Consider the following 26,343-nt stretch of genomic DNA (forward strand, 5'->3'; position numbering starts at 1 on the left):
CTGGGACAAGGGAAACATTTTTGAGAAGCCTTTGGGGCCGATGTTGGAGGGCTGAACAGGGATTGGGTCCCTGGGCAGCTGCCCATACCTAATGCTGGCCCTTCTCACCTGTTCCATTGAGCCCTGGAGACACCTTGCCTACACTCCAGGTGAACATCGGATTCAAGTAGACAGCTTATTAGACAGAAGTAGGTTCATCATCGCCACATATAATGATGAGTTGGGACTCATGGGGATACAAAGGCTGCCATATAATGATGAAGCTTGTCAGTCAGTGAATCACCACATTCAATAGAAGTATAGAGGCAACAGAAGAAACATCTGCATTGAGGACTTTACAACAATGTTCTTGAAAAGCCTATTTGCACATAATATGACTTTGATAGGTGGTCTTCCATCTCCCTGATGCCTTCGATTTACGGAGTTCTTACTTTCACTAATGTTTTCTCAAATAACTACTGTATCTTTATTTAGATTTCATCATGTGACAGCATTTTCAGGCATCAGCTGAAGTTTGGAATGTGGTATTGATTGGCCCATCTGGAATGAGCCAGCAGAAGGAAAAAATTGCAAACGCTGCTGGAAAAAGTGCTTCCTAATAATGGGACCTGCATGTGTGATGTCTGTGCTGACAAATTTCCTCACTCCACAGGGTAGTTTGTTCTACTGTGCTGGCGCCAAAGATTGTGATACATCTATGGAGCTGGTGGGCATTCAGTGGATCTTGAAGTGCTATGGCTTCCTGACAGACAATAGAGGTTCAGGACATGAGTGGGTCAACCTTTTCATCAGTGATGCAATGTAATTGATGTCTGGAGCAGCACTTGATCCCGCATATGCTCCTGTTAGCCACTGCAGGTCTCTTCTGTGAGCTCTTTCCTAACTGAGTCATAGTAACAGGTGTTAAGCGAAACCAAGACATTTATTGGCGCCCCCAGTCACAGAGCAGAGATAACAAGCAGTGTTTTTATAGAGCTCCTCCTCTGTTCCACCTGGACCACATTCAATGCATTGTGTTTCCCAGTCATCTCTGTTTAATTATTTATGAGGACACAGGTCTGCATGAAGGTGGAGCAGATATGCATGTCTGCCCTTTTGTCAGGATTGTTCTTAACCTGTTACAATGTGAAACTAAAGGTTTGCCATGAGACTAATATAACAAGCGTGCAGTGTAAATTGTAAAATCAAGAAAATACTAGCGTAGCTCCACGTGTTATTTATTCTCATACTGAAAAGATTTGTGTTACACAATGGATAAACAGGCGTACTGACATTCAAGCTAGCATGGCTGATGAAGGGTGTTACCTTGACACTGGTCCCAGGATGCTTGTTTCTGGTCCAGGGAGGACCTAGCCTGGCAGTTCGGGCTGGACTGTTCCCATGGGGAACAGGGTCAAGACTGATTTGCATATGGCTGGGTCTAAACTGGGGTGGCGTGGTGATCAAAAGAACAATGGATTAAACCCAGATCTGTGACTGGTGGTGAGTGGTTGAAAAGTTTTAGCACTCCATCCATCATCCTTTTGTGTTGCTAACTGTGCAGCTTCACAGCACATGGACAGACATGCTCATCCTTCTGAAGGCTCCCATCTGCCTGCAGAGCTGACACTTCATGTCCAGCCTGTAGTTCTGAGCATTCCTGTTCTGACCACTGATGGTTCATTTGTCATGTCACTGGCTTTGGGAATGATGTCCATAGAATTTGGACTAATGAGTGATATTTTCTGTAGGTATCTGGGTCAACTTCAGTTAATATTGTGAAACTGTTATATTGATTATATATGTGAAGTGAGATATATTTAATAATATTGATGGTATTACCTCATTTGAGTTAATCTCTGACAGAGGTAGATTGATGTCCCTTGCAGTGATGTCATCTGATTGAAAAGTCATATGACATTGCTTCCTGTAATACCATTAATGGTTATATGCTGCGAGATGTATTAATGCATAATGCTGATTGTTATATAAAGGTATTGTGTTTATGACTGCATTCATATCCTACACTAACTTCCATTTTACCATAGAGTAATCCAACAAACACATCTTACTTTCATTTTTGCAGGGAATTTTATGTACTTCATGGGTCTTTCCAAGTGGCTCCTCCTGGGCAGTCGACTTGTCGCAGGTAAGGAGAGGGAGTGGTATGTGAGGCAGGAGGGTGGTGGGGAGAAGGGAGGCAATTCATGAAATGTGTCCATCAGTCTTCATATCAATAAAATAAATAAATATATATATATATATGTCTCGTAAGTACTCAACTACAATGTTTCCTTCCTATGGCCTGGGATCAGCTGCAGTGATGACTTCCTCTTGTGTGCTGTTATCTGGAAGTATTCAGATGCAGTGACTCCCAAGTGGGGCCTGCGATCAACAAGTGTTGAGCTAAAAGTGACTCTTCCCTGGGATTACCAGCTTGATTGTCTGTAGTGAACATCTTGTGTGCCACTGATGGGGTTCTTTTGGCCTGGATTCAATCCTGGTTCATGCTAATAAACATATGGAATGGTAATAATTGATGATCTTAACAGGCTATATTAATTGAATGGTCTTTAGACACTTATGACAGGTTCTATTATTTTTTCTCAGAGGTAATAATTTCATTGATGTGCAAAAGATGAGTCGCATAATGCACCAGCCAAAAATCAAACCTGCACATATTGCTGCAGCGGATGCATTATTCTGCTGCTCTGTATTACAGGCTCGTTTGGAGTGATTGCTCTCGCTTTTGATTGGCAAACTTCCATACGTGGGGCACAGAGTTTGGTGTTGCAATCTTCTATTTCCTCACCTAGTCTGGGAAAAGGCTGGCGTTCGCTGGCACCAGGATACCTGCTCTGAGTGAAACGTCTGACACAGGGGCAGCAGGTGTTCAACTGTATTGATTCCTTCCTGTTTCTAGGATCCCTTAGTTTGCTTATAGGCTTGTTTCCAAGTCTGTGCTTTGCTAAATCTTTTTAGTTCTTATGTGACATGTGCCTCATATTTTCAGGCATCGGGACAGGAGCAGGCGCCTCCATCTTTGGTTACTTGACGCTCTCCACCAGTTCCCAAGAGCGAGCTACGGTGTTTGCAGTGGTCATGGCCTGCAGACAGGCGGGTCTACTGATTGGTGAGACTTCTTCCTTGCACTGTCTTGTGCTTGATTGTAATGCATTTTTGAAGAGAATGCCTTGATTCCTTTTGTTGAGTTTGCCTAGGTTATTGGTCATGCAAATCCGGCTTATTAGAGAGGTCCTAATATATACCTTCACATAAAGTTGACTATTCAAAGCAAAAATAGTGAGAAAGAACAATTTTCTGAGCAGCTTGTGTGTTATAAAGATGTTTATCATATGATTTAAAAGGAATATATTTCCATTTAAACAAGAATTCATTCAGTTTTTAAATTAACATCAAAGTTTCACAAACTTTTGTTTCTTAAATGCAGCTGTTTTTAAGATGAATTTGGTCCAATATCTGGTCATGCTGCATTGGATTACTTTCCATTTTGGAAGAACCATTCTGTGTATTGGACAGATAGAGCACTATTTTGGCGTTTGGTTTGCCTAAGAATGGAGTCTCCAATCATAGCAGCCTTTGACCTACATGGAAACAGTACCATTTGAATTTCCTGGCCACGACCCCTCTTCTCTGAAAGAAAACAGAAGTAACTTCCGAAGTGTTTTGGCCTTATTGGGCATCATCACTGAGATGATCTTGCTGTTCCTTTGTCACGGCTATCCCGGGACCCATAATTTGGTATTCCTGTGCCCCTTATAGAGGGACAGAGATTGATTCTTCATAATATGCTCATCTACCGTCGTGATGGCCCATCCTCTTTTAAGTTCTCCTTTTGTCTGTTACTTTTCACTAGTTCTTTCTATCCTCTAGGCCCAGCCTTTAATCTGTTCTTGCGCTTCTGTAACTTCCGTCTGGGTCCGTTTGAGGTGAACAAATTCACGTCACCTGGGGTAAGTTTCACGTTTTCTTACGTTTGTTGAATATTATGAGAGTAACGTCATAAATATGTGCAAAGACTAGACTGAGGTAATGCCAGAGCAGATGGATCAGTGGACAAGTGTGAAAACTTAAAGATCAATAAAAGATGGGCTGGACGGGGGCAATGCTTGATGGTGCATGGTGAGTCCTGATACTGGAAACAGACCCATCCGAGGGGCAGCATTTCCACTTGCTCAGTGGTCATGGTTGTACCACCTTCACCTTTGACATAGTTGCCTTTTACATTAGTTTCATATGTAAGAGAGCTCAGGAGGTTCATACTAATCCTTCAGGAACCTTTGCAGAAAAAAAAAATAAAGGCAACTGGTTCAAATCGCAACAGAACTAATTCAAACTCTTGAACATTTGAGGTTCTGTAAAGTGTTCGATAGTGAAAATATCTTATATAGGGAATCGCCAAGTAGAAAACTATGTAGTAGCACGTACGATATATAAGAATTTATTCCATATAAAAAGTGGACCTTAAAACAGCTGTATGTCTTTTAGGTGTCCATTCTGTTATCATGTGGGTTTAACAAGTTGGAGCATTGGCTCCAAGTTGACCAGTGGGGTATGTGAATTGACTGTAGTGATCCCACAGTGATCCCACATAGTGTTGTGCTGGAGAGTCACCAGGACTGGAGAATAAAGAGCCTGATCTTCATTGAGAAAACAGATCATTACAAAAAGGAGATTGTAGGCTCAACTAAATGTACACTGATTGGACTTCTTTCTGATTGATATACCCTGTCTCACCTAAGGAAAGAGTAGAAATAATTTAAAAGCACTTGCTTATCCACCTGCTGTCAGAAACGCAACCCTCTTGGCAGTCTCTAACCTGGGATCCCCACACCCCATTGTGTCTAAGCCAATTGTGCACCATATTCCATTGAATGATGTCATCAGTTTTATCCATTAAGTGACTCAGCTGAGAGATAATCAAACATGATACATTTCAATGAATAGAATCCAATAGACAAAGCATCATCCTCATATATGTTGAAAGATTACCTTATATATGCAGAAGTACAATATATTCAAGATGTGCACATTTGGGTGTGGTGTGCGGTCCACTGGAGTGAATATGACCACTATTAACATCAATGTAATCTAACAAGAACATTATGAAACAGATGGAAAAGAGGCAGGAAACAGAATAAGCAAAATCCAAAAAAAGGCGGAAGGAAAGGGGACAGGGGAAAGAGACAGCACAATCTCCAAGTTATGAGGTTGCTTAGGGGTATCGCTTTATATGGGTATCACTAGTTTGTGTGGCTATTTCCCACTCAGGAGTGCTCGAGGCTAGGTACCTCCAGCCACGACCAGTGGGGTCCACATGGGGAATCTGGATGCACTTGGGGTTCACTCACCTGACACACTATCGGTATCAGGGGCGCAGTTACTCAGTTGTTGGCTTTAGGGCTTATTTAGAGATGGGTGCTATATCTGGAATACAATTTACTGGTTAGAATTCATCCAGCATGGTTGAGGAGCTCCCACTGCAGCATTCTCCTACCCATCCTCCTGAAAGAATATATTTTTTAACATCTCTAAATCTGCTCTCTTTGTTCATCTGTGTGCTTTTAGTATGCACTTGCTTTGCCTGCCATACTCTATTTTTCTATATCCATTACTTTGACACATTACCCTCTTCCTTTCTCTCTTTGATGGATACCTGCATACTGTCTGTCTCCTGCTCCCCTTCTCTTTTTATGTGACCCTCTATTTCGCACTCTTCCCAGCTCTTCATGTGCCTTCTCTGGACCCTGCTGCAGTTCCTGGTGATGTTCTTGTACTATGATCTCAAACCCTTGCCACCGACCGATCCAGTCGGGAAACAGGAAGAGGAGGAGCCACTTCTGAAGCAAGACGCTGGCCAGGAACCAGCTGAAATCTCCAGCTACGGCAGTGTGAATGCTGAGCAGGGGCAACATATCGTTGGAACCATTGATCCGCACTCTGCTGATGAGTACTGCTACATTCCTAATGGGCACGTGTCGGAGGAAGATGATGGTGCCCATGGCAACCTGTTGCACCGGTTCAGCTACATGAAACGTAGGTTTGGCAGGGATTCTGTATCTGGGGTTCCATTAAAAATGCTCAGAGTTGCTAGCAAAAACCAATAGATTTTTAAGCCTCATGAGTTCTTCATCCACTGGGTCAACTGTGAACAAAATATGTTCCCTCACTTTCCGTACCTCTTGGGCTTTGGAGTTGGTCTTCTGTACTGATTACTCACCCATGCACGTCACTTGTCCTTGCAGGGGTACTACCATGGATGAGTTACTGTAATGTTTTCCTATAGAGCCCTCCAAGCCAAGCAGATAGACCAGATGCAAATGGGGAAAAGCATACAGCTTGCCTCATCATTGGCCTAAAAGGAACTAAGAATCACAGTCATGCGTTGAGAAGAAGGGTTCAGTTCAAAGCCCTCTGTGTCTTACAAAATTAGTTGTTTATTACCTGACTAGATACTAAGACAAGTTTTAAGTTTAGCTTTATTTCTGTAAAAAAAAAAAAAAAAAAACATAAAATTACAAGATACTTTAAAATATATAATAAAAAAGGAAACAAGTATAAAATCCTCTGGCTAATAATTTCATACACCCATTTAACACCATATGCTATATACGGCATCTAAAATAGAAATACAGGGATAAAAATGCAGTATAATATAAATAAGTTTGAGATTAAAACCATATATTAAAAACGTCTCGTCACGAAGGAAACAAAAATCTTATTCTCAGTTTAATACTAGACGTTCATAAATTATCTGTAAAATGCTAAACTAGATACTAAGTCATTCTTCCGCAAGCGGCTTCTCTTGGTCCTTTTGGCGAGATGCCCGTGGAGTGGTGGGAGATACCTGCATTCACATTTCACCACCTATTCGCATCTCAGTGTTGCCTCCTCATCTTACGATGGACTTCAGAAAATATTCTGAACTGAGGCCCTTTCTTTTCCAAGAAACATTTGGACTCAAAATTATTCCTTGTCGGGCACCCGTAAGGGTTCCATTGTGTTTGCATGCACCATTTATGGTGTCTGTGTTTCCAGGCACCAATGCTGGTGTTGATGTGGCAGTGCTGTTTTTGTTTGCAGGTGATTTCCTTGTCAGAGTGTTAGCTTGTTCATTTTGGAGGAACGTTAGTACTTCTGTGGATGGTATGTGGCTCTGAGCACAGCTGCTAGATTTTGTCTACCATTATTGTGCTGTTCTTCGGTCTTATTAATTGCAGATGTTATTTACTGGGCTGTTTTGTTTGCTAGCCAAAATCTGGATGATTACATTTGATTATTTGTTTAGTGGCCTGGAGCGAAGAGTTTGTGTTTTTTGTGCAGTTCCCAAGAGGTACAACATTAGTCTGGCTCTAGGTAACTTCCCGAAATGCTTAGATTTTCAAGATTTATGTATGAGAGAACCTGTGCGACCTACCGATGCATGTATTTGGTTAGATCATTTTGTGTGTGATATTGTGTGTCCATCTGCCTTTTGTTCTACCTGTGCCTAGGTCCTCTATGGTGCAAGGTAAGTGATTGATCATTATTTGTTATCCGTGCTTTTCTCCTGTGCACACAGGTCGTTCATGTTCACAGGAGTGCGCTTGAGAGCGCAGTGCTCACTTTCTGAGAGTCCAGTGTGTTTTGCGCCACAGGTGATTGTGCATCGGTGAATTGGTGCAGCAGTCTGCGTAACATGCAGAATGTTGTGCACCATGGTGCACTTTGGGTATAGATTAATTTTGCTCAAAATATATATTACTTTTATCTTTCATTGTAAGAAAAAAATTTATTTAAAAGTTGTATGTGCAATATTTGGGAATTACAGGGTTACAGCCCTAAACAAGCATTTGCAAACATTCTAGCTCTCACTTTTGCTAGGTTGAAGTGTCTGTAACAGTTGTTAACTTTATGTGTGTTACTGCAGCAGTCTCCATAAACCCCCATAATGAATCAACATCTTGTGCTACAAAAATTTTGAAGCTGTGGTAAGGTGTTGAACATGTTATCATGATTGTAAAGTATGAATATCGAAGGACGAATAGGGAACTGGAGTGTTTCTTTAAGACAGGCCAAGCCATCCAAACAGCACCCCTGCCTCTTGCTTATTAAACAAATTCTAAAACTAGAAATTAAAGTGTTGCTGTGTCAGCAAAATAAATACATCAAAGAGCAAAGCCTGGTTGTAATCTAACAAAAGGACTAATATATGCATCATAACCAAAACCTTATAGGAACACAAATGGGACAATTCAGCCATCCACGAATTACCATTGCCTTCGTGGACAGGCAGTTGCAAAGCATGAAAACACATGAGAACCAATGGAAGGGCGCTCACCCTACAATACTCTCCCAGTGTACGCCTTATTTTATTTTGTAAGAGCTGATTACTTGAGATCTTCCAAGCAACTAAACCCGTCTATAGTCTTACCTAAAAAAACAAGTTGGTTACGTTAAAATACTAGAGGGTTGGGGCGGGTTACCTGTAATAATTTCTGACCTAGTTTCCAGTTTTCTCAGTTCTCTAACCAGACAAGCATTTTGATATTTCAGAATCCGTATCCTTAGAAAAGCTAATGCTGAGCTGTTTTAGCATCAAGTGGGTGTAGTCTACGTTAAGTGATCCTTTCTTAAACCAAGCTTCTTTACAGTTCAAAGCCGCAGCTGATTGCATTTTGATAACAAAAAAATGGTGTCATAGTTCGGCATTTATTTATTCATTGATTTATTTTATAAATGAAACCGACCTTTCCATGGCCCGCCTTTGTTTGATTTGCTTCTTTGTAATACTTTTGTTTGATACATTTTCTCTTTATTGGAAGGTCATTCGCCGATGAACAGCCTGTGACTAACATTTTCAATTTTTTCATCTTTTTCTAAAAATAAAATTAAAAAAACGAATACTTTTTTTCTGAGGCATATGAATAACCCATCATGAGGTAGACTGATTATTGATTTAGGACCTTTGCATCAACTGATGATGCCTGCTCAGGATGAATGGCTTGCACAGATATCTGGTGCGTTGGGCAGAAATGTCCCCTGCATGTTGACAAGTGCACCCCTACGCTCAGTGCCCCAGCTGCAGCGATATCTGGATCCCTGGTGATTTTAAAATAATTTTTTTAAGTCATGGGCAAACATAGATCATGCATGTGTACCATGACATAGGCCTGTCTTATCGGTCCCCTCCATCCCAACCTGAGGATTCTTCCTTCTAATGCAGTTGACGAAGTAGCAATGAAAAGTTTGTTTTTCGCGCTTGCACCTGTGACATAAGCACAGCCTGTCTCTAAACCCCTTGGTTTGTTGCTTTGTTTCCACCGGTGTTAACCTTTCATCTTCCTCTCTCTCTCCCCCTGCTCTTTTTGGATTTGCCGAGGGTGCCATCCACTCCCCCCCGCCCGCTGCCCCCCCATGTCCCAATGAACCACGTCCCTAGTGATTGTTCATCTTTGTTACACATATGGGGCCTGATTACAACTTTGGAGGAGGTGTTAATCCGTCCCAAATGTGACGGATATACCACCAGCCGTATTACGAGTCCATTATATCCTATGGAACTCGTAATACGGCTGGTGGTATATCCGTCACACATTTGGGACGGATTAACACCTCCTCCAAAGTTGTAATCAGGCCCTTGATCTTTTTGCTGAGCTACTCTATCTTTATTCCATCACCATCATGCTGACAGAAGCCTTGTTTGTCTCTTGTTGCAGAGTATCTGAAAGAAGAGGTCGTGGTGGTCCTCACAGCTCAGTTTGTGACTCTTTTTAACCAGACGGCCCTGGAGGTGAGTGAAAGGCGAAGGTGGAGTATGGCAAAGTCAGGCATTGAAGTGATGCAGTGGAGCACAGTACAAGACACTTCTTCTTCCATCCCAATCAGAGAGGAATTTTCAAACTACATACATGAGTGCATTATTACAGCCGCTCCACTCATGGTCATTCCCGCTCCCTTGTGTCTCCAAAGTCCTGGTTGTGTTAGCTCCAGGCCTTTTCTGGTGACATGTACAGACATTTTTTACTGTCCGCATTGCTGTTTCTGGCAAGCATCCTTGAAGGAAACCTAGTCATGCTAGTTCAGGTTGACACAGGAGGACTTCTTTTTTCACTCAAAGAGTATGGAAATATAGGTGTAGTAATTATGTGTTCAGTAAGTGCTTTGTGTTCTCTCACATGCAGGTTTTGTGCCTGTCCTGAGCTAGTTTGAGAGCTTGACTACAAGGTTGCACACTCACTCTTATTAACATCTCTAAATGTAAAACCTGTTTAGAAAGCTGCGTTACTCAGGACTGTGAACCATCTTCCCAGCCATTCACTTTGTAAATGAGTGCAGGCCACTGGAAGGCACCTCTGCATAGCTCACGTTTAATGTTCATTGAGGAGCATTTTGTTGGGCTATGGGTGGCATTCTAGTCTGCCACTGGAAGCGCTAATCTTTGCTCAAAGATGTACTATCCACAAGGGCTCTGGCATACACATAGAATATGCCTCTTAGCTCCCTCTCTGTGTCCCATCACTTCCATATGGCATGAAACACTTGGTCAGACAAGGCTGGTACCTTGTCTGCAAGACTGTCCTTTGGCACGATTGCAAGGCATAGCACATTTCAGTAACCATTAAATAATTAGTCTGCTGCTATTAAGGAGAGTTACACTCTGAGTTTGATGTGTGCCTTGATAGCAAGTATTCAGGGGGGGGCTTTCATTACTATTCATAGCGAAAGTTTCCAGAATTGCCCCCACTTAACTCCAACTTTCTTCTTTAAGCCGTTCTTGCTGCTAAGGTTTGTGGGGATGCAAACATGGCTTCATCAATGCTTTTAACCATTCAGGATCTACTTTGACCAGGTTGTGTAACAATCACAGAAAACAAAATAACAGCGGTCCATGCACTCCCGAACCTTTGGGCCTACAGCCCTAGCTCTGAGCGTGCTTGCAGTGTAGAGGTCCTTCTCCCAGGGTCACTCGTGCTGGGCTCAGATTAGCAAAGTGTGCACAGGAAAATGCTGTGGGGACCTTCTGGTGGTGGGTACACTGGTGGCACACTCTCCAGACCATTCTCAAGAACTACAGCACCCCTGGTCCGCGGGTCTTGCCCCCAGAGGGAGGGAGTCACGTGGAAGAAAAAAGGAAAACAATAAAATAATAATAAATAAAAAAATTTACCTGCCTGCCACTGGCCGCCTTGCTTTTCCCTCCAGATGGTGTTGGTGCCCCTGCACTGCCTGGGATACCAGCACAGGCTTCCCACGCAACCCTCCCTCTGCTCTCATACTATATGTAGAATGAGAGCAGTGCCAGGATTGGCCTGAGCGGCTTGTTCTGCCACTCAGACACTGCATGGGAGTCTGTGCAGTTTCTCCAACCCGTCTGTGCAAAATAGCGAGGTTGGAGAAACCGAAGCGCACGTCTTTTTGGCCGGCATAAGACGCTGGCCAAACAGACATGTACACTCCTCACCCCTTACCTGCTCCCATGACCCAGCCTCGCCACTTCCTGCACATGAAAAATAAAACAAACTAAAATATTGGTTTATTTTTCAGCTGTTGGCACTTCGCCATTGCGAAGAAGCCGCCCTGATCTTTGTCTGTACAAATGCAGAATTAAATATCCATGCTGATAAGACCGTACTGCCTCCTTTGTCTTGGCTCGCTATCAGTCACCTCTCCGGCCCCGCAATGTGTAGTTACACCTCTCATGATCGCTGAAAATGTGAGATGGCTGCACCTAAGATTTAAGAGCCAACCGTTGCAGTACATGCGATTGGCCACCAGAGAGCGCTGTTACCTCTAGGTTCCCTTGAGCATTCCCCGAGCGAACCACTCGGTCTAAGTTCTTTCCTGCGTAATATGTTTTTCCAAAGTCTACCTGGAATCTGATTTTAAGACACAAGACTACCCCGCAGGGACAAAATGTGTGTATTATACAGATGTTTGAGCGCCAAGAAACAGTTTAGTCCCTGATGTGCAACATTTAAATAGTCTACCTGGACCACATGAGTCAAAGTATCTTTGCATTCTTCATAGGGTCACCCCTTGAAGCGCAAATGTCACATGGTGCATACCGAGGGTGATGAAAACCACGTCACAGAATAGGTTTCCGTCTCGTATGTGGAGGCTTTTCATTATTAATACCAATTACAATTTCCACAGCACACACATCAGTTGAAGTCACGAGCCCTTTGTGTAGTTTCGGCATGAGGGTACAAGTGACCACTGCTGTTTAGGCCCCGCCCCCTCCAGGGTTCATCCATAGCTGTTCCAGTGGTGACTATTTAAAGCTCTTCCGCCCCCTGTCGCTCGGGGGCCCCCTCCAATTTATCAGGCTGTGACGACCAGAAAACCCCACCCCATCTCTAGGGCCCTGCACACTCTGAGGTCCTGTGGGGGAAAATGTTACCAGGTATTTTTTTATGCAGTTGTATGTAGTGCAAACTCGACATGAAGGCTTTGAGGTGCTTTACACGAGCACCAGGTAGATTCCTTGGTTAAGCAGGGCAGAGTAAGTGACTTGCCCAGAATCACAAGATCTTGACCTGACTCTGAGACGCCAACCTGGTCCCCAGTTCCAAAGTGGGCAGCTCTGGCCGAAACGCCACGTTTGCAGATATGTAGCTGCCTACGACATTGGAACTTGGGGGAAGATCCCATCTTGTGCAGGACGCCTCCCTTTGGAACCTATTCAGTGCTGAGATTAGGAAAAAAACGTCCTAAAATCAGAAAATGTATGAATACCTTTTCCGCTACTCTTACACCCTGGACTTCGAGGATGTCAGCAGACCTCCAGTTTGATTGATCATTGAAGTACCACCTCTGTAGCCATTCCGGTGCCTGACGGTGGTTGATCACCCGGTACATCTTGTCAAAGCTGTTCTATCTGCAGGATTATTCACAGTCCTTGCAGGATTTTTTTGTTAGGTAGTTTTTTTCTCAGTTAGTTTACATTATTCCACCTTTGTGCTTCCTATGCCGTTTCTCCCTCTAAGCCTCTGAGACACTTTGATTGCTCTAACACCTCTAAATAAAAGGATCACAATCTAGATAAATCTAACTCTAAATAAATGGATGACAATCTAGATAAATCTAACTCTGAATAAATGGATAACAATCTAGATCATGGGTACTCACAAACTTTTTCTCGGGGGCCAAAATTGCAGTATGGTTTGCGGCCGAGGGCCACACTGAAGTGACAGCGGGGGGTGGGGGGGGTGGGATTACAGGGGGCACAACCACCCCGCTATACGATAATGGCCGCCGTACGTAAACATAGAGGAGGGCCGCGGGAGCATGCGCAAAGAAGCCACTATTGCGCATCCTCCCGCGGCCCTCTTCTATGTTTATGTACGGCGGCCATTATCATATGGCGTTTGTCGGACGTGTCTGCGGGCCGCCAAGGTAGGTCCATGGGGCCGCTGGCGGCCCGCAGACCGTACTTTGAGTACCACGGATCTAGATAAATTTGACTCAAAATAAATGGATAACAATCTAGATAAGCCTACATCACTTGGCTCCATTTACTCACAGAGATTTGGGGGCTGTGTACAAGACTTGCTTTTATGTGTTTTAGTCAGCCATTTTCTAAAATGTTGCCAGCTGGACATTCTTTAGTTCCTTGGCATGAACAATCTCAACCAAATCAGGTATTCTCACCGCAGTTTTCAAGTACATAGGGCTCCAGATAATCTCTTTTTTTTTTTAGGTTGAGCGCGCAATTGCTTTGACCTCTTGCAAGTATTGTGGCCTTTTAACCACTCCCACCTCATGCCCATCACTATCACTCGCTCATGAGCATGCCTTTCCAAAATTCTTTATCATCATTGGTAAATAAATAATTTACGTTTGTCCCTCCTTGGGGCGGTTTTGTTACCGCTTTGCAGACTGCCCCGTTACATGGACAATTACACGATTGCCGATACGTCTTCCTGTGAGCGAAGTTTTAAACTTTTGTGTCGCTCCGTTGTGCTCATACTCATGTTGGCCCTGATGCTTTGAATCGGCTTGGTTATGTCAACTGTGTACTTTTCATTTTCAATTCATGTGGCAAGAAAAGTCTCTAGTTAGGAATTTACAACACTAATAGCTCTAACTCGAGCAAATGCAAGATCCATTGCTTTGCAAATGCTTGTTATTGTCAGAGTTTACACAAATATGAACTTCGAGGTTCTCTTTCTTCAGACTGTGAGATTCCGCCATAACTCTGTGGTGCTTAAGGACTTGACCAGCTTTCTTTGTACTACTAGTAAGCCAGTTAATTTTTATCTCCTTATGTTGTGTCCCTCGTTTGTAAGGGTAGGCCGGTAGAATTACCCACCCAAACCTGACATTTCACCTTTGTTGAGAAATAATTTGGTTAAAATAAATAATTACAAAATGCTCTAAAATCTTTACAGCATACAAATGACGTTGCATATTCATTGAACATCTGTGTGATTCGTATAAGCAAATTCTCCCTGAGTTGTGTACTGGCGGCCCAACTTTGTTTCGGACATTGCAAATCGGCACATGGGAATTTCTGTTTGCCCAAACCCTTAAGTGACTAGCCAGATGTACAAACCCTGTGATGCTCAGAATGACAAGGTGTGCGACTGCAAAATGGTTTTTTCCTTTTAAAAGTCCTATCTTGCTAGTCACAAAAACCTTTCTTAGTTACAAAATGGGGTTTGCGATCCATCCAGAATTGCAGTTTGGAAGGGGGACTTGGAAGAGTCATCACCTTCTAATTGTAAGTCATCGAGGTATGCATCATTAGTTTACAACCACATTTGCAGTCACAAAGCATTGCTCGGTTATGGAGGTGGTCACTGGTCCGCAAAGTGGATTGTGGTTTCAAACGTTTGGAAAAATTATAGATATATATATTTATTTTAAATCTGAAAAAAATTATAGGGCAACTTTCCATTACAATACACAGTGATTACTGTGGCTAGGTCCACAAAGCATGCCCGAAGTCTTTGTGGCATTGAGTTATTGGTACAAGGGCTGGTGAAAGTCCTGGTTGCAGGTCAGACTCTGTGCAAATACCATGATGTGCACTAGCAAAGATGGTCCACAGCTGGTTTATTTAAACAGGGCTAGTACAGGACCAGCACGCGTGCGCATGTCCATTATGTGAAAGGGTGGAGGATGGGTGCGTGGGACGTGGGGTAAGTAGCCTGCAGCCAGCTGTCACTGCGCATGACTGAAAGTCACAACTATTGTTGGGTGCCCTGGAGTTTGGGTGCAGGCTTGACGCTTTTTGCAGTGGGAGTTAGCCACAGGGATTCCAGTTGCCAATCACACTATTAATAAGTGAGGGGACATCAATCTGATTTATCTTTGGCTGAAAGCCCACTTAGGATGTATCGCTAGTTGCAGCAGGTTCGGTCTAGAGGAGCAAAATACTCATGGAGAGGCCCCCATTCCGTAGACCAAAAAACAGTGTCCGGTGTGAATCCATAAACTGTAGGCAGAAACAAACAGTCCATTTTCCAAGAGGAGCTTCTGTCCCAACACCAATCTACAGCTATAACCAGGGCCACTGGATTTATGCGGCAGGAGAGTGCATATTATATGGCAGGGTTGAGTAAATTATGTGGTAAAACAAGACAAGTTATGCGGCATAATGCTGCACATTTTGTATTAGCATTACTTCATTACTTCATCACTTTTAAACTTGTTAACACTCTCTGGGCATTGGTTGCACCTTTTTAGTACGAGTTTAACATCAAATATAGCAATAAGTGACCGGAAGATGACAATTCCAAATTTGCATGGCAACATGCTGCATTTTTTGTAACAATATTTTTTGTGTGTAAATTCTCCAGATTACGCGGCAGATGATGGCTTATGTGGCAAATGCCGTGAATCTATAATTACGCGAAAACTTCAGCGGCTGCATCATTGCATAATTTCAGTGGTCCTGGCTGCAACTATCCTCAACGCTCTCTGTATAAAGAAAATTAATGCACTGAATACTTTCGATCAAATATGGTACTTGTGTTCCCTGAACAGACCTTGTACCACGCGATAACCAAGCGGTTTGACTTCACACAAACATCGTAACTGATCTATACGTTCTCAAAGCAGCTATTATATACTGCGGACAGTGTCTCAAAGTGACCCATTACCTTGGCACACGGTTGCAATTTTGGTGTTGCTTTATTGGGAGCTAGTGCAATCCATCACACTATTTGATATTTCCATGCCTTTTCATTTTAGTCTACATACAGTTCCAGCTGCAGACCTTTGAGTTTTCTGCAGTCTGCTCATCTGGTCTTCATCGAGTTCTACGCATGCAATTTTCACATAGCGCAGTCTGGACACAATCAAAGACTTAGTCAAAGGTTTTCTTTGTGGAGTGTGCTGAAAAGGGGTAGATTTTGTAGCTAGTTGCACATAGCGAAAGAGCATCGAAACCTTCCGGATGAACACACGGAAGTGACGTTGGAGGTGCCACGCCCTCCAGAGGATCTCCGATTTGGATCAAATAAAGACCATTTTGCTTGACCTGCTCAGTTGAAAATGTCTGCCTCATGGTCAGGGCTCTGCATATGTCTTGCATCCGATCTGTTGACCTTCCGGCCCAGCAACGATGGACATGTGTCTAGTAAAGAGAAGACGTTCTGGTTCGTTGGTAATTTCATCCCATTGGAAGAATCAGTCCAAATTAAAGCTTTTGGCCAAGGCCTGATAAAAAGGAAGACAGCCGTTTGCACCGAAACACAATGTCTCGCTCTGGATAATAGAGGACAAGTTTTGCATTTAGCAGTCGCTTCTAAGGTAACCTGGTTTCTTTAAGAAATATGTTTACTCGGACTTAGTTGCCTGACCTAAAGAAGCAAGGGTTTCCTCAAAGAAGGTATCTGCGCGGCATGTGTACAAGAGGAAACCAAACATCTATTAAGTTAATATAGAAACACCTTAAAGATTTTTATTAAGTTGGAAGAAAAAATGTGAGGTAAGGAGGGGAGGTATCCAATTCGAAATAGTAATACAACTAGTGTACGAAATCGAATTGTTAGTTTATGGGGGAAGAACGATCAACATGTGCCTTGGCTTTCAAAATTCATAAACTATATTAAGAGACAAACTGGAAATGCATTTGGTGCATGGTCGACAATTAACTCAAACAAAAATACAATTAAGAAACAAAGACAATGAGATTTCAAAGCTACGTTGGGCTGAAAGGGAAAATAATAATTAGTAAAATACCAGAGAAGCAGAGATAATTGTATATATGGATAACATTTGACATCCAAATCACAAATCATTCAATTACAATGATAGGAAACCAAAGCTCCTGTGCTACTTCGATGGAGTCTGTGTGAGGAAGAGATTATAAGGCCAAAGTTAATTACAGGAGTTCATTGAGGTGCAAATAATCGGGCAGGAAACCGCCAGCCACTATCTCAAGAAGGATTTCCAATGAACACTCTCAGGTAAGTTTCAGAGTAAAATATTTTCCCCCCTCGAGTCCTTCAGCACAGAATGCTCCTGCTTGCTACACATAGGAAACCTTTTGTACCTGACTCGTCCTCTTGTCATTTGGAGAATCACAGGGTTGTGGCCAAGTAAATATTGCTGGTTCATCCCAGTGAAAGGTTTTACCTTTGGAGGTTGAAAGTCTTTAGTGATCCAAGGCTGAGGAGGACTACGTGAGTTTGGACACATTTGTTGGGTTTCCCTGCTTTAAACTTGAACTTCGCTCAGAACAGAAGATAACTCCACGTAAAAGGTGCCAAAGTTGGATTCCTTTTGATAGGCTTAGCACCTTGTCCCAGGACTCCACAGATTGATTATTTTGCAGTCAAATGAACTATTCTGTACCCGCTTTGCCATTTTTTGTGATCCTGTGCGCCTACAATTTTGTATCTTAAACAGTCTTCAGCAATTTTGCCATATCCATGCAGTCCTGAGGATGCTCTCTTTTATAAGAAACTCACAGACAAAAAATATCAGTTGTTACTCTGCCTCTTGTCTGGACTAAACAGATTGCTGGCTTCACAATAGGTGAAGAAACTTATGGATACTATTTACCTTTGAGTGAAGGAGCACATATGTCCCTCAGCATTATGTGGCATTACTAAGTATATCGGTGGCTATATATGTTTGCATACTTCATATGAACCCCTTTTAGTATTGATATAACGTTGTGCATACATCATTAAACATGTTTCTTCATACAATGTGTGCTTAGACTTAATTTTTTATATATCTATACTGCTACTAATTGGGTTCAAATGGTGCTCCAGATCTAGGTCGGGGTACGGAAACAGAACTAGCACTGGCCCTTGAGGAGTTAAATTAATTGGGGATTAGGATGATTCTGCAGCCCTCATCTTGCTTGATCTTTCAGAACCTTTTTATGGTGTTGATCTTTACATTTAGTTAAATTGACTATCAGACATAAGTATCAAAGGTATAGGGGATATTCGGTTCTCCTCCTTTCTTACAGATCCTAGCCAACCTCTGAGGCACCTCAGCCAATTTGTTTTACCACTTATCACATCGCCTGCAGCGCCTCCCAAGGGTCCTCGCTTCCTCCATGGTATTTCACATTTACTTACCTCCTCTGGTCCTTCTGATGAGATCATCGGGCACTATGACTCGGATGATCTGTTCAGACTATTGCACTCCAAATTCAGCATCCAGAATTACCACTGGCCTATAAAATAACCAAGCTTTGAAGTCCAGAAGTTTCCTGACACTTAATCGTAGCAGGTTTGAGATTTTGCCTGCTGGGCCAGTTCTATGTAGTCTCAATGAATAGAAACTTATCCACCTGCTAGGAAGATTAAAACTTGTTAAGAGTTTTGCTAAATTGGGGCATTTCTCTCTCACCCCAGATGAGTGTTGGTTTTTCAATCTTTGTAATATTAGATATGTGCTCCATTCATTACTTCTCTTTTTCTCTTTTACAGACTATGGTGACACCCCTTGCACAGCGCTATTTGAACTTTGGAGAGCTACAGAACAGTATAATGTACTTCCTCTGTGGAGTGGAGGTAGGTTCCAGAACTTTATTTTAGAACTTGTGAAAGGTGTTGAATGTCCCTTGAATAAGATGACAGTAGCTTCCGTAGTTTTGCTGAAATCATGTTACGGAAGGGAAATGAATCTGAGTGTGCCGTGCTCGGGTTCTCTGCTCTCTCTCTCTTTCCCTCTCTCCCTCTCTCTGTATATATTCCCTGGTAAGGTTAAAAGAAGGAAGCTAAATTGATGGTGTTGTAATATGCAGAAAACTTCTAAGATCCGATATTGTGAAGGTAAGGTTATGCTTTGACCAACCTGACTAGTAACAACCAACTCCAAAGCCATGTACCACCAACCTCTCAAGCCTCCCTTCATGCTAAGAAGACAGCAGATATCTCAACATCAACTATGTAAAGAAACAGCCCCAGACTCCATAAACAAGACCCCGCCTCTGAATATTTCTAGCTCATGCACTAAAAGGTTGGATTTAGACACATCCATAGCAGTGAGCCAGACGAAAAACCTGTCATGCCAGCTCAATGGTCCCTGAAATAGGAAGATCACCAACTGCAACTTCAACCCAAACTATCACTGGCACCTGCTAATTAGCAATTCAGAGCTCAGGATAGATAGAACTAGACAGGAAATTCGACGCATCTCGGAGAAACTAGAGATGCTAGTACAAACTGCTCAAAAGACAGTGTCTCCCACCACCCTTAGGGGTTCCTCTACACATCCTGTATCCCCTTTGCTTAAAAATGGTTATCTACCCCTATTCCAAACACTAATCGGCATCCCAACAGGCTAATACGTCAGCTGTCCACAATGGATTTTGAAGACCTGCAGTGTTGGCAAGGCAGCATCTCAGACTACCAGTTTAATGACCTACAGAATGCAGACCATCAACACACAAGTCTCACCACAGAAAGCCAACCATAAATCATCAGAACTTTACTCCGATTCCCCTCATATCGGACCATTCGTCAGGGATCAGTATACCTGAGAAGCCCCTGGAATGCATATTACATAACTGCATCTGGGTTTACACATGCCACAGACTTAGCAGAAGCCATCATATCTCATGAGCTTTATGTGTTACTCCTAACTGAAACATGGCTCAACCACTCTTCCTCACCCTTACTAGATATTCAAGTCCCTCCTAACTACGTTATCATTAGACACAATCATATTGGAAAACTAGGCGGTGGGATTGCATGCATCCAACATTCATCCCTGAAGGTAATGCCCTTCCAAATGGATTATCTATCCTCTTGTGAATGCATAAGTGTGGAAATCCAAACAGCAGACAGATCTTTAGCCATGTTGCATCTCAGCTATTGTCCTCCTGGAGACAGCCCAATGTTGCTGAGCAGTTCATGGAAGCTATCCCAATCTTCTATATGAAACACCTGAATGTGATCTTCCTCAGAGACTTCAAGCTCTGCCGCAAAGAAATGGTCCACATACATTTGAACATTCTAAACATCTACCTCAATGATCAAAATCTTGTGCAAGCTTGTACAGGAGCAACACGCAATCCAATTATATCCAAGACAGAAATGCTGAGTATAGACTCTGTCTATGTGAGTGGTTAGAGTATCACTGCATCATTTTCCACATTACCCCCCTTTGGAAATTGTCCTTCTTGCAGGGTTATCCCCAGACATTTTGCCTTACCTCCTGTTTTGTTGCAATATCTTTTTATTGGTCATAGTACTCTGAGCACTTTACCACTGATGATCAGTGCTGAAGTCCATGTTGTTGTCCCCTAAAACATTAACACATTAGTGTATCCACAATTGGCCTATTTAATTTACCTATAAGTCCATTGTAGAGTTGAATACCATATATCCAAGGCTTGTAAAGTAAATGCTACTAGTGGGTCTGCAGCACTGACTGTGCCATCCACTTATGTAGCCCTGTAAACATGTCTCAAGCCTGCCACTTCAAGGCCTGTGTGTGCATTGTAATTGCCACCTAACTTTGCATTTAAAACCTCTTGCCAAGCACAGAACTCCCATTTTCTTACATATGTCACCCTGAAGGTAGACCCAAGGTAGTCCATAGGGCAGGGTGCCATGTAAGCGAAATGCAGGGCATATACTTTTAATGCTCATGTCCTGGTAATGAAAAACTCCCCAAGTCGTTTTTCATTACTGTGAGGCCCGCACCTCTCAGGCCAGCATTTGGAATTCCTTGTAATACCTTCAAGCTGTAATTCCTGATCTGAGAGGAGTAGGTGCATCATGTTTAACCCCTTCGCTGCCAGGCCTTTCCCCCCTCCTGTGCCAAGCCTTTTTTTGGCTATTTGGAGCAGTTCGCGCTTAGGCCCTCATAACTTTTTGTTCATGTAAGCTACCCACGCCAAATTTGCGTCCTTTTTTTCCAACATCCTAGGTATTCTAGAGGTACCCAGACTTTGTGGGTTCCCCAGAAGGAGGCCAAGAAATTAGCCAAAAAACAGTGAAAACTTCGTTTTTTTAAAAAAAAATTGGAAAAATGGGCTGCAGAAGAAGGCTTGTGTTTTTTCCCCTGAAAAGGGCATCAACAAAGGGTTTGCGGTGATAAAATCACCAGCTTCCCAGCTTTCAGGAACAGGCAGACTTGAATCAGAAAACCCAATTTTTCAACACAATTTTGGCATTTTACTGGGACATACCCCATTTTTACGATTTTTTGTGCTTTCAGCCTCCTTCCAGTCAGTGACAGAAATGGGCATGAAACCAATGCTGGATCCCAGAAACCGCAACGTTTCTGAAAAGTAGCCAAAATTCTGAATTCAGCAAGGGGTAATTTGTGTAGATCCTACAAGGGTTTCCTACAGAAAATAACAACTGAAAAAGAAAAATATTGAAATTGAGGTGAAAAAAACATCAATTTTTCTCTAAGTTTTACTCTGTAATTTTTTCCTGCAATGTCAGATTTTCGAAAGCAATATACCGTTACATCTGCTGGACTCTTCTGGTTGCGGGGATATATAGGGCTTGTAGGTTCATCAAGAACTCTAGGTACCCAGAGCCAATAAATGACCTGCACCCTGCAGTGGGTTTTCATTCTATGCCGGGTATACAGCAATTCATTTGCTGAAATATAAAGAGTAAAAAATAGCTATCAAGAAAACCTTTGTATTTCCAAAATGGGCACAAGATAAGGTGTTGAGAAGCAGTGGTGATTTGCACATCTCTGAATTCCGGGGTGCCCATACTAGCATGTGAATTACAGGGCAATTCTCAAATAGACGTCTTTTTTACACACTGTCTTACATTTGGAAGGGAAAAATGTAGAGAAAGACAAGGGGCAATAACACTTGTTTTGCTATTCTATGTTCCCCCAAGTCTCCCGATAAAAATGATACCTCACTTGTGTGGGTAGGCCTAGCGCCCGCGACAGGATATGCCCCAAAACACAACGTGGACACATCACAGAAAACAGACCTGTTTTTAGCAAAGTGCCTACCTGTAGATTTTGGCCTCTAGCTCAGCCGCCACCTAGGGAAACCTACCAAACCTGTGCATTTCTGAAAACTAGAGACCTAGGGGAATCAAGATGGGGTGACTTGTGTGGCTGGGACCAGGTTCTGTTACCCAGAATTCTTTGCAAACCTCAAAATGTGGCTAAAAAAACACATGTTCCTCACATTTCTGTGGCAGAAAGTTCTGGAATCTGAGAGGAGCCACAAATTTCCTTCCACCCAGCGTTCCCCCACGTCTCCCGATAAAAATGATACCTCACTTGTGTGGGTAGGCCTAGCGCCCGAGACAGGAAACGCCCCAAAGCGCAACGTGGACACATCACAGAAAATAGACCTGTTTTTAGCAAAGTGCCTACCTGTAGATTTTGGCCTCTAGCTCAGCCGCCACCTAGGGAAACCTACCAAACCTGTGCATTTCTGAAAACTAGAGACCTAGGGGAATCCAAGATGGGGTGACTTGTGTGGCTGGGACCAGGTTCTGTTACCCAGAATCCTTTGCAAACCTCAAAATTTGGCTAAAAAAACACATGTTCCTCACATTTCTGTGGCAGAAAGTTCTAGAATCTGAGAGGAGCCACAAATTTCCTTCCACCCAGCGTTCCCCCACGTCTCCCGATAAAAATGATACCTCACTTGTGTGGGTAGGCCTAGCGCCCGCGACAGGAAACGCCCCAAAGCGCAACGTGGACACTTCACAGAAAACAGACCTGTTTTTAGCAAAGTGCCTACCTGTTGATTTTGGCCTCTAGCTCAGCCGCCACCTAGGGAAACCTACCAAACCTGTGCATTTCTGAAAACTAGAGACCTAGGGAAATCCAAGATGGGGTGATTTGTGTGGCTCGGACCAGGTTCTGTTACCCAGAATCCTTTGCAAACCTCAAAATTTGGCTAAAAAAACACATGTTCCTCACATTTCTGCGGCAGAAAGTTCTGGAATCTGAGAGGAGCCACAAATTTCCTTCCACCCAGCGTTCCCCCACGTCTCCCGATAAAAATGATACCTCACTTGTGTGGGTAGGCCTAGCGCTCGCGACAGGAAATGGCCCAAAACACAACGTGGACACATCACATTTTTTCATAGAAAACAGTGCCTACGTGTGGATTTTGGCCTCTAGCTCAGCCGGCACCTGGGAAAACCTAGCAAACCAGCGCATTTTTGAAAACTAGAGACCTAGGGGAATCCAAGATGGGGTGATTTGCGGGGCTCTGACCAGGTTCTGTTACCCAGAATCCTTTGCAAACATCAAAATCTGGCCCAAAAACACTTTTTCCTCTCATTTCGGTGACAGAAAGTTCTGGAATCTGAGAGGAGCCGCAAATTTCCTTCCACCCAGCGTTCCCCTAAGTCTCTCCATAAAAATGGTACCTCACTTGTGTGGGTAGGCCTAGCGCCCACGAAAGGAAATGGCCCAAAACACAACGTGGACACAACATACTTTTTCACAGAAAACAGAGGTGTTTTTTGCAAAGTGCCTACATGTGGATTTTGGCCTCTAGCTCAGCCGGCCCCGGGGGGGGGGAAAAATGCCCTAAAATAAATTTGACCCCCCAGCCCCCCAAACTCCCCCTACCCAGGTGCGACCCTTGCCTACGGGGTCGCTACCCCTGCGTGACATTGGCGCCAAAAAACAAATTCCCGGTGCCTAGTGGTTTCTGCCCCCTTGGGGGCAGATTGATCTAAAATCGACCAATCTGCCCCCAAAGGGGGCAGAAATGCTCTAAATACAGTTTGCCCCCCAGGGAAGCGACCCTTGTCTGATGGGTCGCTCCCCATCTCTAAAAAAAACAAACAAACAAAAAACAAACAAAAAAAAAAAAACATTTGCCCTGGCGCCTAGAGGTTTCTGCCCCCCCTGGGGGCAGATCGGCCTAATAATAGGCCGATCTGCCCCCAGGGGGGGGGCAGAAATGGCCTAAAATAAATTTGCCCCCCCACACCCCCCCACCTCGGAGCGACCCTTGCCTACTGGGTCGCTCCCCCTGTGTGACATTGGCGCCAAAAAATGAATCCCCGGTGCCTAGTGGTTGCAGATTGACCTAAAATCGACCAATCTGCCCCCAAGGGGGGCAGAAATGGTCTAAACACAGTTTTCCCCCCAGGGGAGCGACCCTTGTCTGATGGGTCGCTCCCCATCTCTAAAAAAACAAACAAACTAAAAAAAAAACACTAAAAAAAAATGTGCCCTGGCAACAAGAGGTTTCTGCCCCCCCTGGGGGCAGATCGGCCTAATAATAGGCCGATCTGCCCCCAGGGGGGGCAGAAATAGCCTAAAATAAATTTGCCCCCCGAACAACCCCCCCCCCCCCCCGGAGCGACCCTTGCCTACGGGGTCGCTCCCCCTGCGTGACATTGGCGCCAAAAAACAAATCCCCGGTGCCTAGTGGTTTCTGCCCCCTTGGGGCAGATTGACCTAAAATCGACCAATCTGCCCCCAAGGGGGGCAGAAATTGTCTAAATACAATTTGCCCCCCAGGGGAGCGACCCTTGCCTGATGGGTCGCTGCCCATCTCTAAAAAAAAAACCAAACCAAAAAAAAAACCACCAAAAAAAAATTTGCCCTGGCGCCTAGAGGTTTCTGCCCCCCCTGGGGGTAGATCGGCCTAATACCAATAGGCCGATCTGCCCCCAGGGGGGGGCAGAGATGGCCTAAAATAATTTTGCCCCCCCCACCCCCCTGGGGAGCGACCCTTGACTACAAGGTCGCTCCCCTTGTGTGACGGCGCAAAAAAAAGATCCCTGGTGCCTAGTGGTTTCTGCCCCCCTTGGGGGCAGATTGACCTAAAATCGTCCGATCTGCCCCCAAAGCGGGCAGAAATGGCCTAAATACATTTTGCCCCTCCAGGGGAGCGACCCTTGTCCAAGGGGGTCGCTCCCCATCTGTAAAACAGAAAAACAAATAAATCCCTGGTGCCTAGTGGTTTCTGCCCCCCTTGGGGGCAGATCAGCCGAATCAAAATAGGCTGATCTACCCCCCCCAGGCAGAAATGGCCTAAAATAATCCCCCCCCCCCCCAGGGAGCGACCCTTGCCTAAGGGGTCGTTCCCCTTGCGTGAAATTCACGCAAAAAAAAACCTCCCTGGTGTCTAATGGTTTCTGCCCCCCTTGGGGGCAGATTGGCCTCATCAAAATAGGCCAATCTGCCCCCAAGGGGGGCAGAAATGGCCTAAATATAATTTGCCCCCTAGGGGAGCGACCCTTGCCTAAGGGGTCGCTCCCCACCTAAAAAAAAAAGAAAACATAACAAAAAGAAAAAAAAAAAAAAAGATCCCTGGTGCCTAGAGGCTTCTGCCCCCCCTGGGGGCAGATCGGCCTAATAATAGGCCGATCTGACCCCAGGGGGGGCAGAAAAGGCCTTCCCAAAAAAATGCCCCCCCTGGGAGCGACCCTTGTCAAAGGGGTCGCTCCTGTTGCGTGAAATTCGCGCGCAAAAACAAACTCCCTGGTGTCTAATGGTTTCTGCCCCCCTTGGGGGCAGATTGGCCTCATCAAAATAGGCCAATCTGCCCCCAAGGGGGGCAGAAGTGGCCTAAATATATATTGCCCCGTAGGGGAGCGACCCTTGCCTAAGGGATCGCTCCCCACCTAAAAAAAAAAGAAAACATAACAAAAAGAAAAAAAAAAAAAAAGATCCCTGGTGCCTAGAGGCTTCTGCCCCCCCTGGGGGCAGATCAGCCTAATAATAGGCCGATTTGACCCCAGGGGGGGGCAGAAAAGGCCTTCCCAAAAAAATGCCCCCCCTGGGAGCGACCCTTGCCAAAGGGGTCGCTCCCGTTGCGTGAAATTCGCGCGCAAAAACAAACTCCCTGGTGTCTAATGGTTTCTGCCCCCCTTGGGGGCAGATTGGCCTCATCAAAATAGGCCAATCTGCCCCCAAGGGGGGCAGAAATGGCCTAAATATATATTGCCCCGTAGGGGAGCGACCCTTGCCTAAGGGATC

The 26,343-nt window shown here is 44.1% G+C and overlaps 1 protein-coding gene across 1 annotated transcript in view; it reads left to right on the plus strand.

Moving 5' to 3' along the window:
- LOC138265359 (major facilitator superfamily domain-containing protein 8-like) overlaps positions 1–26,343 on the plus strand; it is a 92,232-nt gene that overhangs the window by 20,045 nt on the left and 45,844 nt on the right. Inside the window, exons 3-8 of the mRNA XM_069213003.1 lie at positions 2,066–2,128; positions 2,993–3,112; positions 3,874–3,953; positions 5,724–6,036; positions 9,699–9,772; positions 18,882–18,965. Of these exons, the coding sequence (XP_069069104.1) occupies positions 2,066–2,128; positions 2,993–3,112; positions 3,874–3,953; positions 5,724–6,036; positions 9,699–9,772; positions 18,882–18,965 (734 nt within the window). The remainder of the gene's footprint in view (positions 1–2,065; positions 2,129–2,992; positions 3,113–3,873; positions 3,954–5,723; positions 6,037–9,698; positions 9,773–18,881; positions 18,966–26,343) is intronic.

The sequence above is a fragment of the Pleurodeles waltl genome, chromosome 11 (genome assembly GCF_031143425.1).
Source record: "Pleurodeles waltl isolate 20211129_DDA chromosome 11, aPleWal1.hap1.20221129, whole genome shotgun sequence".
Lineage (NCBI taxonomy): Eukaryota > Metazoa > Chordata > Amphibia > Caudata > Salamandridae > Pleurodeles > Pleurodeles waltl.